The following is a 12,317-nucleotide window of genomic DNA, read 5'->3' on the forward strand; positions in this document are numbered from 1 at the left end:
TATGACTATAAAGTTTTTTTCTTTGCCTCCATTGTCATCTGGCCATATCCAAATGATAATGATAATATTAATGAACAGATTTTTTGGGCTCAGAATCAGTGTGAGTTGGGTGGTGGCTTTTATGTTAAACAGTTTGAAGTTGTAGATATAGTTTCCTTTTACCACTGGGCATACTTATTGCCCCCACTTAAACTTCAATGCTCCTGGGCAATGACAGTGAGACCTGGAAGGGCGTATTGGGAGGAATGGCCCCCGATCTGTGTTTTGTTATTGACTTGTGGTCGGTCGCCGGAAGTTGTTTTTCTGCTGGGACGGCTGGCAGAGTCCCCTGTCAGAAGTAGCTTCAACTCCCACCTCCGTTCAACCACGAGGGAGGTGGGGACATTGAGTCGTGGGCCATGTTCCGTGCCTCTATTGTTGAGGCGGCTGACCGGAGCTGTGGCCGCAAGGTGGTCGGTGCCTGTCGTGGCGGCAATCACCCACACCGCGTGTCTGGAGGCAGCTGATAGGTACCGCAGTATTTACACTAATTCTGAGGTGGGCTCTCCCATCTTTGGAAATTTAATTTGTATAAATTTTGTAAAGTTTGTACTTTTCCTGTACACTTATTACAGTGCTCTCAACCTTAACTCATTTTATTAAACATGTAGAGTTGTGGAGTAGCATACAAAATATACAAATAATGTGAAGCCGTGATAAACACCCATTAACAGGCCAGGGCCCTCCCCAGCCTGCATAGGAAAAGCCTCACCAAAGGCAGCCTGACCTTCCAACTCCACTTGCAGGCTTGGACGCCTCCCTTTCCTGCCTGAGATAAAATTAATTTTGACTTCAGACACAATGAATTGAATGGTGCACATTATTACAGCTCAACCTTAACTCATTTTATTAAACATGTAGAGTTGTGGAGTAGCATACAAAATATACAAATAATGTGAAGCCGTGATAAACACCCATTAACAGGCCAGGGCCCTCCCCAGCCTGCATAGGAAAAGCCTCACCAAAGGCAGCCTGACCTTCCAACTCCACTTGCAGGCTTCTTTCCTGCCTGAGATAAAATTAATTTTGACTTCAGACACAATGAATTGAATGGTGCACATTATTTGTGGAGTAGAGGCTTCTTTGAAAAATATAAAATTATTTAGTGCGATTTGTGCTGCCATTTTGGGATAATTGCACAGTCGTTGCAACAGGTGACGTCACCATGCGTATTCCCAGATTATCTGACAATGATTTAAATAGCAATTTTGCAATTCTTATTTTTTTGTGACTCCTGAAGACAGAAAGTAGCTCTGAACTTTTTGACTTTGGTTTTTGATTAGTGATTTGGCTTTTTAGACTTTCTTTCCTACTTTTGGTATCAACCCTTGTCTGTTTTTTGAACATGTACTTAAGGACAATGACCAGAAGAAAGGACAACAGGCCTTTAAAGTTCAAATAACTTTAAATGTCACAAAATATACCAAAATGCTTTCAAGGAAATGGAAAACTGTAAAGCATCTTTGGCTTCAGAATCAAGTCCCAAATAAGGACTTATTTATATATCAAAAAAAAATAGTAAAAATGAAAAAATAAAACAATCCAAAGTAAACAAGTCCAAATGCATAATACAAAAGCAGTCATTCAGAAAAATCAATACTCACTACAAACAAAGCTCACTCCAGACATAAGTGGACCACTGAAGGGTCTGCTCTCAGCTTCAGAAATATGAAGGCTGGGGGCGGTCCTTCAGCAGTGACATTAGGATGGCCCCGCCTCTGGGGCCCCACCCATAAAACACAATGAACAGGAGACAACAAAGGAGCCCAATACATATAAACTAAACAATAAATAAATGTAACAATATGAACAAAAATACAGAATTACAATAAACATGAAAAATAAATAAAATAAACAAAGAAGGCACATAAAGGAAAATAAACATAAGCCAGTGTTTTAAATTAACAAGACCTTGTTGGCTTTAATGCCATTACAGTATAGGCTAATGGTGCTTTGCATATGATGTCTGCAGGTTCTCCTCATCTTTCTAAAAGATTTTTAAATTTTACTTTCCATAAACTTGATCTTCTGTTGATTGATGACTCTAGTTGCCCCTCTCTAAGTAGGTTTGGTTCTGTGTATGTGTTTGTGTGTAAAGTGGGCCCTTTAACAGTCAGCCTCTCACTGGCTCCTATCTCATTCTCAATGGATTTGTTGAATTTAGTCTTAATTTGCAATGGTATCATTTCTTTTTAGAAAGCAAGCATTTGCAAAATCGTTTTTATTTATTTGTAGTTTCTCACCTGTTTTCATAAACATTTCTGGACTCTTCAAGCTGCTACATTTGTTGTCTGCTGCATGAACTGTGATGCTGTAAATGTCTCCACACTGAGCACCAAGCAGCTCACAGGCTGTGCCACTGCTAGTACAATTGATGGCTTTTCCATCAGACGTTTCTGCTATGACCATGTAGGAGATCGCCCCCTTGCTGCTATTCCATGATACTGCAATGATGTTTGTGGCACAGTCCAATTGTGTACTGATTCCTTCAGGCATACAAGGAGCTATGGAACAAGACACAGTGTTACAGTATCATTTGTCATACGATTTACCTGTATATCAACTATAATTGCCATTACAAAAAACATAAATATACTTTTGCATCAAATAATGATCTGCAGACAAAGTGAGGAGTGTCATAGGTTCCTGAAATTATTTTCATATTTCTTCTAAAGTTGTCTAGACCTATGATAGTTCAGCTATTAAAAGAGCAATGCTGAAATATTAGTGTACAAGTCAGATATTTAGATGTCTTAAAGGAATGCTCCATCCAAAAATGATAAATTTGTATTGTAATTGAGAATATTTAGACTTTAAACACTTAAACTGAAGCACTCATTTTACTATTTCATATATTTGCCACGACTATTCTTGATTATTATGTACTTCTAGCTCATGGAGTAAATCATACATTTTTTTTTCTAATGAACATCTCGAATTAGGGCAGCTTACACTAATTCAGACATTTATACAATTTGTCACCAGCCTTGTATTTCTGATAGATAAACGCACAAAGCATTACTTCTGTACACACGCAGCAAGCAGGAGCCTTTTCTGTATCATCAGGATTGCTTTTTTCCTTACTGTTTAAATGCACATGACTTTTTAAAACTCCTTTTAAAAGCTTCATGCAGCTTGTAACTCCTGTCGCAATGACAAGCATACCTGATTGGATTTTATAATCAGATCCCTTAATGATGTTGCATTTGAGAGATGAACTTGTCACCGCAATGCTGTATGTCAGCCCACACTCCAGGCTGCTGATGTTGCAGGTCGTATCTGTTGTGTTGCAAGTTGCTGTCACCCCATTACTCCCGATTGCCATTGCTGTATAGGATTCAGCTCCTGAGCTCTGCTGCCATTGAACTGATAAACTGTTTGAACTGCAGTCCAGCTCAGCTTGAACATTTTGGGGTAGGCATGGTGCTAGAAACAAAAAAGGAAAAATAAATATATTATTATGTAAAAAAATGAATTGTAGATTATGAAGAGATCATGTATGAAATAACCTATTATTGGACAGACATGCCATTGATTTGTATTCATTACTTATATAACCTGCTGCTGGTATTCTATGGCAAATGGCAGTCGAGTTCCACAGTGCCGGGTACTAGGCCCACTAGAGGATGTCAGTCCCTCAGGCCACCCTCATGAAGTCTGTTTCTAAATGTTTGGTCAGAGACATTCACACCAGTGGCCTGCCTGCTGGAGGTCATTTTGTAGGCTCTGACAGTGCTCATCCTGTTCCTCCTTGCCTGAAGGAGCAGATAGAAGTCCTGCTGATGGGTTAAGGACCTTCTACGGCCCTGTCCAGTTCTCCTAGAGTAACTGCCTGTCACCTGGAATCTCCTCCATGCCCTTGAGACTGTGCTGGGAGACACAGCAAACCTTCTGGCAATGGCGTGTATTGATGTGCTATCCTGGAAAAGTTGGGTTCAGGTATCGCCTCATGCTACCAGTAGTGACACTGACTGTAGCTAAACGCAAAACTCATGAAAAAACAGATGAAGATGGAAAAATGTCAGTGGCCTCCAGCTGTTAAACCGTTCCTGTTTTGGGGGTCATCTCATTGCTGCCCCTCTAGTGCATCTGTTGTTAATTTCATTAACACCAAAGCAGCTGAAACTGTTTAACAACCCCCTCTGCTACTTAACTGACCAGATCAATAGCCCAGAAGTTTCAATGACTTGATGCTATACTCTGATTAAAAAGTGTTCCTTTAATTTTTTTGAGCAGTATATATATATTTTTTTAAGACAGTAAAATGTCTCACCTCAAAATTTTTCTGATGTTAGTGTTAAGTAGAGTATTCTGAGCACATACACAATGGTACCCCAGATTTAGCATCGGTTATACCTGTTTTATAGCCTTATTTCATTCATGGTACACCTCAAATGAATAAATTTGCTGTATAAATCTCTACAGTGCTGCTTATGTACAGGGGATTCAGAAAGTATTCAGACCTCTTCACCTTTTGAACACTTCTGTATTGTATTGTAGATTTAATTTTATATGGATACTTGTGACTATCAATCTATACTTAATAACCCACAGTGAAAAAATTAGAACATGTTTACAAACTGAAATCTCTTGTTCATAAAAGTATTCTGGCCCATTGGTATGGAGCTCCAAATTGTGATCAAGTGCATCCTGTTTGCTTAAATTCTCCTTTAGATGTGTCTCTAACTTGACTGGAGTCCACCAGTGGCCAACTGAATTGACTAGACTTTGTTTAGAAAGCCACACAGCTGTGCATATGTGGTTCTACAATTCACACTGCATGTCAGAACAAAAACCAAGCCATGAAGTCCCAGGAACCCTCTGTAGACGTCTGCAATCAGATTGTGGTGAGGCATAGATCAGGATCAGGGCAAGAGGATAAAACCATTGCTGAAGCTTTGAGTGTTCCCAGAAGCATAGTGGCCTCAAGAATTGTGAAATGGAAGAAGTTTGGAACTGCCAGGACTCTTCCTAGAGTTGGTCATCTGGTCAAACTAAGGAACTGGTGTGACCACACAGGGGCACCACGAAACCCCAAACATCAGACACAACTCCACCAAACAAGGTTTAGAGATAAACAGAAGATTTTTTTTATACTTGTATAAATGACGTGAATAAGCCAGCATACACCTCAGTTTCTCATCACCACTCTAACCAGCTATTTATCAATGAATACCATCCTCCACTTTCCTTCTTAAGTCTTGAGTCTCACTTAGGATTACTTTCTTACAAACACTGTAAGAGTGGTGCTGGTCTATGTGCCACAGAACATTATTGTTTGCATTTCTCCATTTTCCTCACCTCCCTTTCAATAAATACACAGCCCAGTTGCCTTCTGAAATCTTTTTCATTCTTATTTCATGATATTTACTGTAAGTAAATTTAACAAAACCCACCAAGATAATTACCTGATGCAATGTTAATAGATTTCTCATTTGAGCTGTTGCAGTTGTTATTGGCTGCTACTACAGTTATGCGGTACAATTGTCCACAGTCCAGTTTCATGTCACAGGAGGTGCCTATACTGTTACAAGAAGTCAGGTGCCCATGTACTCCTTCTGCTACTGCGATGTACGACTGTGCGCCGTTGCTTTTCTCCCATGTGATATTGCCAGTGTTAAGGCCGCAGTCCATCTCAGCTTGGACATTGCGAGGAGGACATGGTGCTGAAAGGAAAACAGAAAGGAAAATTGTGAGGACTTAGAGACCATCAAAAACACTCAGAAAACTTTGCTTTCAACACATCTTTTTGAATCTATATAGAGTATTTATCATATATATGCTCAGACACAAAATAATTAGACCTAGAAGCAGTAGTATGGACCAGCGATTTTCAACCACAACACACCATCCACAGGTGTGCCCCAAGATTTTTTAAAACAAATTAAATAAATGCTTCTTTAAAGAAATATGACACACATTTTATAACATTTTATGTGATTTATATATCATTTTAATAATATACATATACTAAATGTGAAAAACAGTGGAACCTCGGGTCACGAACGTCTCAGAACACGTAAAAATCGGGTTATGACCAAAAAAGTTTGCCAAACTTTTGCATCTCTTCATGACCACACACTCCGGTGACGAACAAGCCAGTTTCCCTTCCGGTTCGTACGTGCCGATGATTTCCGTACGTGTTCAGTCTCTCCCTGTGCATTCGCTGTGAACTCTTTGCGCTATATTTCGTTTCCCTTCCAGCTTGTACACACCAGTGATTTACGCACGTGTTCAGTCTCTCCCTGTACAGTACATTGTTCTCGGTCAGACGTGCATCACGCAGAGGGACTTTACCTCAAATCTGTAATCTCCTCTCCACACAGTTCCTCCTCACTTCCTTCATGCCAGAACTCGACTCATGCAAGGTTAGTTTTCTTGATTGTTTATGGTTAGTTTTTGTATAAATTAAGGATTTTTCAAATGTTCATTTTTTTCCCAGTGCTTAAAACTCATTAAAAAAAAAGTTTTACAGCGATCGGTTTGTAAGGCTGTAGCGTGAACTCCTGCAATGTTACTTTTCTTAGTTGTTTATGGTTAGTTTTTGTATAAATTACAGATTTTTCAAATGTTCATTTTTTTCCCTGTGCTTAAAAACAAAAGCGTTTGCAGCAAGCAGTTCATAAGGCTGTAGCGTGAATTCTTGCAATGTTAGTTTTCTCTGTTCAAGGTTTTCTCAGTGTTATTCGATGTTTTTACATTTAGTTTACTATAACACTGTGCATTCTATGATATAATTAACTATTTTTGTGCTTAAAAATCTTTAAAAAATATATTTACATACAGTTCGTACAGTCCGGAATGGATTAATTGTATTTACATACAATCCAATGGGGTAAATTACTTTGGTCCACAAGTTCCACTGTATAAAGCAATAAATATATAATTTCATACATTTATAACCAGCATGAACTTGTCTCAAATTGTAAATATATATATATATATATATATATATATATATATATATATATATATATATATATATATATATATATATATACTAAAATGATATACTGAAATTTAGTATACTAAAAATTATTTTGTATTCTCAATTTATATGAACATTTACATCAATAATATACACTTTTGGTGTATATAGCATGCACACCGTGAGTGTAATTATTTCAATGAACGCATCTTATTGTCGAGCACAACTAGTGTTGCTATTTATCCCCACTATACCATGGTGAAATTTGCTCATGCATACACATATTATAATAATAATAGTAATTATTTACATTTATATAGCGCTATCCTCCCTACTGAAAATGCTTTGCAAAAGCACACAAACCTGTGATCACCTTACTGAGAGTCAGCAGCAAAGAAGCTAGTTTGGAGCAAAAAGGGTACGTAATTACTATTATTGTTATTTTTTGTAAATCAATCAAAATTATACCTATTTTTTGTTAGATCTGCAAAAAATATCAATAAAAGGAAAATAATCTTGCCCTTTTCTAATAACTCCTGCTAAGTCCCGTTTTGATGTCATCTACAGTTTAGACCTCTGGGTATTTTTATAACAGTGTTTCTGATATTGCAGCTTCTCAAAAAATGTGCATCTCCTTGTCGACTTTAACATAACCTCGCAATCTTATTTCCATTGGGCAATTCTGAGATGTGAGCTGAAATTAAAAGTAAAGGAGGTGGACCTAGTCTATAATGCGGTCCAGCCAAGCAGCTTCAGATAACTGCAAATTGTTTAACTGTTGACATCTCTATCATGATGATAAAAACAGTCAACTTTGGGGGTAATATTAACAAATTCCAAAAGTCAGAAAAGACCAAACCTGTACTTGCAAACATTTGTGTTGCCCTCCATGGATTCCTACGTACAGTAACTGGTTGATGGGTTGTTAGAGCGTCATAAACAGTATGTGTAGTAAGAGGCCTGGACTGCTGTGGACAGGCTTGAGGTTATCTTCAGTGATGAATCCCTCCTCCCTCACACTGATGATCACCAGATTCACATATGTGGAAGAGGTGATGGTAGTGCAATTGAGATGACCACCTGTAGTGTCCCATCTAGAGAGTGGTATGCAGCTCCATCATCAACAGTTCCAAGTCCTCTCTGCTCTATGTCAGGGGCAGTGTGACTGCTATAATACGTAGGGGAGATCCTGTCTCCGGTCTTATGACCTTTTGTGGTTCAATTTTCTAACATGATAGTACCCAGCCACAAATATGCTCAGTCTCTAGGGAATGCCAATGTGAGTTCAGCTCCTTTACTTTCACAGCCTTGTTTCTTGACCTATCATGAATAGTGCATGTTTGGGACATTCTGGGATGCCAACTGTAGTCCTCTCCTCATGATAGAGGAGCAGTTTTACAATGCCTATATGTACATGACACAACACACTAATGTGCACTTGTAGGCCTCCATAACAAAATCAATAGACATTTATATGTAAACTATCTTAATAAAAAACAAATGACCTCCTTGTGTAGTCCTGTTCTGTCCCATTAAATTGGTCCAGAGCTCATTTTTTTCCAATCATTTATTTTTCCCAGAAAAAGAATATGACCGTGTCCTTCAGCATGTGTTACAGGGCTGATTTTGCATGCTGTTCATTCCCTGATTGAATGCAGTGAGAGCTGCGCCTGAATACTTGTAGTTATGTTGAATTGGTTCACTGGGGATGTCAGGCTCCTTCAAAGCAGTGTCTTGTCACCCCTTCAGTTTGTGGTTTTCATGGACAGAACAAGATATCCCATCACAGAGTAGGATATGACAGTGTCCAGTTTGGGAGACTAAAAATCACATTGTTGCTTTAAGGAAACGATGTTGCCTTCTTTGCCTCACCTGATTGTGTCTTTCAGTATGCACTCATGTGATTTGTTGCCAAATGTGAAGAGGCTGAAATGAGGATCAGCACCTCCAAGTCTGATGTCGTGGTTCTCTCTTTGGAAAGACTGGATTGCTCTATCTAGTTAAGGTGGAAACAACTACCCTAAGTAGAAGAGTTCAAGTATCTTCAGATCTTGCTCACAAGTGATGGATAAAGGAAAAGTGAGACTGACAAGCTGATTGGCGCGCAGCAGCTATTCTGGAAGCACAGTACCGCTCCGTGGTGGTGAAGGGGGAGCTGAGTCTAAAGACAGAACTCTCAGTTAAGAGGAACCAGTGGAGGTGGGCTGGAGATGTTGTAAGGATGGTCCACTGGCAGCCCTAAAGCTGTCCCAGGCACTTCCCAATAATTGCAAACCATGCGGCATACCAAGACTGGCTGGACAGATTATATTTTTCTGATGGTTTGGGAACAACTGGGAATGCCTCAGGAACAACTGGAATCTGCAGTCAAGGGATCTGACCTCCTTGGCTTGTTACTACTGCAACCCCCGCCAGGAAAAGTGGCATCATAAAATGAAGATGATGATGATAATGATGATGATTTGTCACATGTTACCTGTTCTGAGCAAAAATCCACTCTATATACATTATCAATTAAAATTGTGTGTTACATTTACAAGCAGGTTCATTTCTTTCATTAGTTTATCTTTTCTGTCACTATTGTTTCTCAGTAACTATTTCCAAGGAATTATAGACAATTGTAAAAAAATGCGTAATACTAAAAAATATTTTGAGCTGTATGGGAAAAAAAGTTTATTTGGCTGCTAATACAGTTATGCGATACACTTGTCCACAGTCCAGTTTCATGTCACAGGAGGTGCCTATACTGTTACAAGAAGTCAGGTGCCCATGTACTCTTTCTGCTACTGCGTGTACGACTGTGCGCGTTGCTTTTCTCCCATGTGATATTGCCAGTGTTAAGGCCACAGTCCATCTCAGCTTGGACATTGCGAGGAGGACATGGTGCTGAAAGGAAAACAGAAAGGAAAATTGTGAGGACTTAGAGACCATCAAAAACACTCAGAAAACTTTGCTTTCAACACATCTTTTTGAATCTATATAGAGTATTTATCATATATATGCTCAGACACAAAATAATTAGACCTAGAAGCAGTAGTATGGACCAGCGATTTTCAACCACAACACACCATCCACAGGTGTGCCCCAAGATTTTTTAAAACAAATTAAATAAATGCTTCTTTAAAGAAATATGACACACATTTTATGTGATTTATAGATCATTTTAATAATATAGACGTACTAAATGTGAAATACAGTGGAACCTCAGGTCTCGAACGTCTCAGAACACGTACAAATGGGTTATGACCAAAAAAGTTTGCCAAACTTTTGCATCTCTTCATGACCACACACTCCGGTGACGAACAAGCCAGTTTCCCTTCCGGTTCGTATGCGTGCCGATGATTTCCGCACGCGTTCAGTCTCTCCCTGTGAATTCGCTGTGAACTCTTTGTGCTGTATTTCGTTTCCCTTCCAGTTTGTACATGCTGCTGATTTACGCACGTGTTCAGTCTCTCCACAGTACATTGTTCTCAATCAGACGTGCATCGCGCAGAGGGACTTTACCTCAAAACTGTAATCTCCTCTCTACACAGTTCCTCCTCACTTCCTTCATGCCAGAACTCGACTCATGCAAGGTTAGTTTTCTTGGTTGTTTATGGTTAGTTTTTGTATAAATTAAGGATTTTTCAAATGTTCATTTTTTTCCCAGTGCTTAAAACTCATTAAAAAAAAAGTTTTACAGCGATCGGTTTGTAAGGCTGTAGCGTGAACTCCTGCAATGTTACTTTTCTTGGTTGTTTATGGTTAGTTTTGTATAAATTACAGATTTTTCAAATGTTAATTTTTTCCTGTGCTTAAAACTCATTAAACAAAAGCGTTTGCAGCAAGCAGTTCATAAGGCTGTAGCGTGAATTCTTGCAATGTTAGTTTTCTCTGTTCAAGGTTTTCTCAGTGTTTTTCAATGTTTTTACATTTAGTTTACTATAACACTGTGCATTCTATGATATAATTAACTATTTTTGTGCTTAAAAATCTTAAAAAATATATTTACATACAGTTAGTAGTCCGAACGGATTAATTGTATTTACATACAATCCTATGGGGTAAATTACTTTGGTCCACAGGTTCCACTGTATAAAGCAATAAATGTATAATTTCATACATTTATAACCAGCATAAACTTGTCTCAAATTGTAAATATATATATATATATACAGTGGTGTGAAAAACTATTTGCCCTTCCTGATTTCTTATTCTTTTGCATGTTTGTCACACAAAATGTTTCTGATCATCAAACACATTTAACCATTAGTCAAATATAACACAAGTAAACACAAAATGCAGTTTTTAAATGATGGTTTTATTATTTAGGGAGAAAAAATCCAAACCTACATGGACCTGTGTGAAAAAGTAATTGCCCCTGAACCTAATAACTGGTTGGGCCACCCTTAGCAGCAATAACTGCAATCAAGCATTTGCGATAACTTGCAATGAGTCTTTTACAGTGCTCTGGAGGAATTTTGGCCCACTCATCTTTGCAGAATTGTTGTAATTCAGCTTTATTTGAGGGTTTTCTAGCATGAACCGCCTTTTTAAGGTCATGCCATAGCATCTCAATTGGATTCAGGTCAGGACTTTGACTAGGCCACTCCAAAGTCTTCATTTTGTTTTTCTTCAGTCATTCAGAGGTGGATTTGCTGGTGTGTTTTGGGTCATTGTCCTGTTGCAGCACCCAAGATCGCTTCAGCTTGAGTTGACGAACAGATGCCCAGACATTCTCCTTCAGGATTTTTTGGTAGACAGTAGAATTCATGGTTCCATCTATCACAGCAAGCCTTCCAGGTCCTGAAGCAGCAAAACAACCCCAGACCATCACACTACCACCACCATATTTTACTGTTGGTATGATGTTCTTTTTCTGAAATGCTGTGTTCCTTTTACGCCAGATGTAACGGGACATTTGCCTTCCAAAAGTTCAACTTTTGTCTCATCAGTCCACAAGGTATTTTCCCAAAAGTCTTGGCAATCATTGAGATGTTTCTTAGCAAAATTGAGACGAGCCCTAATGTTCTTTTGCTTAACAGTGGTTTTGCGTCTTGGAAATCTGCCAACACTGACCTTAATTGAGGCAAGTGAGTCCTGCAGTTCTTTAGACGTTGTCCTGGGGTCTTTTGTGACCTCTCGGATGAGTCGTCTCTGCGCTCTTGGGGTAATTTTGGTCGGCCGGCCACTCCTGGGAAGGTTCACACTGTTCCATGTTTTTGCCATTTGTGGATAATGGCTCTCACTGTGGTTCGCTGGAGTCCCAAAGCTTTAGAAATGGCTTTATAACCTTTACCAGACTGATAGATCTCAATTACTTCTGTTCTCATTTGTTCCTGAATTTCTTTGGATCTTGGCATGATGTCTA

At 38.8% G+C, this 12,317-nt stretch overlaps 1 protein-coding gene across 1 annotated transcript in view; it reads right to left on the reverse strand.

Annotated features, from left to right (window-relative positions):
• The window catches only part of LOC120514791, a 217,889-nt gene that overhangs the window by 120,577 nt on the left and 84,995 nt on the right, over positions 1–12,317 (reverse strand). The window contains exons 20-22 of the mRNA XM_039735347.1: positions 5,448–5,705; positions 3,205–3,465; positions 2,283–2,543 (exon numbers count right to left, since the gene is read on the reverse strand). Coding sequence (XP_039591281.1) covers positions 2,283–2,543; positions 3,205–3,465; positions 5,448–5,705 — 780 coding nt within the window. The remainder of the gene's footprint in view (positions 1–2,282; positions 2,544–3,204; positions 3,466–5,447; positions 5,706–12,317) is intronic.

This window comes from Polypterus senegalus, chromosome 14, assembly GCF_016835505.1.
Source record: "Polypterus senegalus isolate Bchr_013 chromosome 14, ASM1683550v1, whole genome shotgun sequence".
Classification (NCBI taxonomy): Eukaryota; Metazoa; Chordata; class Cladistia; order Polypteriformes; family Polypteridae; genus Polypterus; species Polypterus senegalus.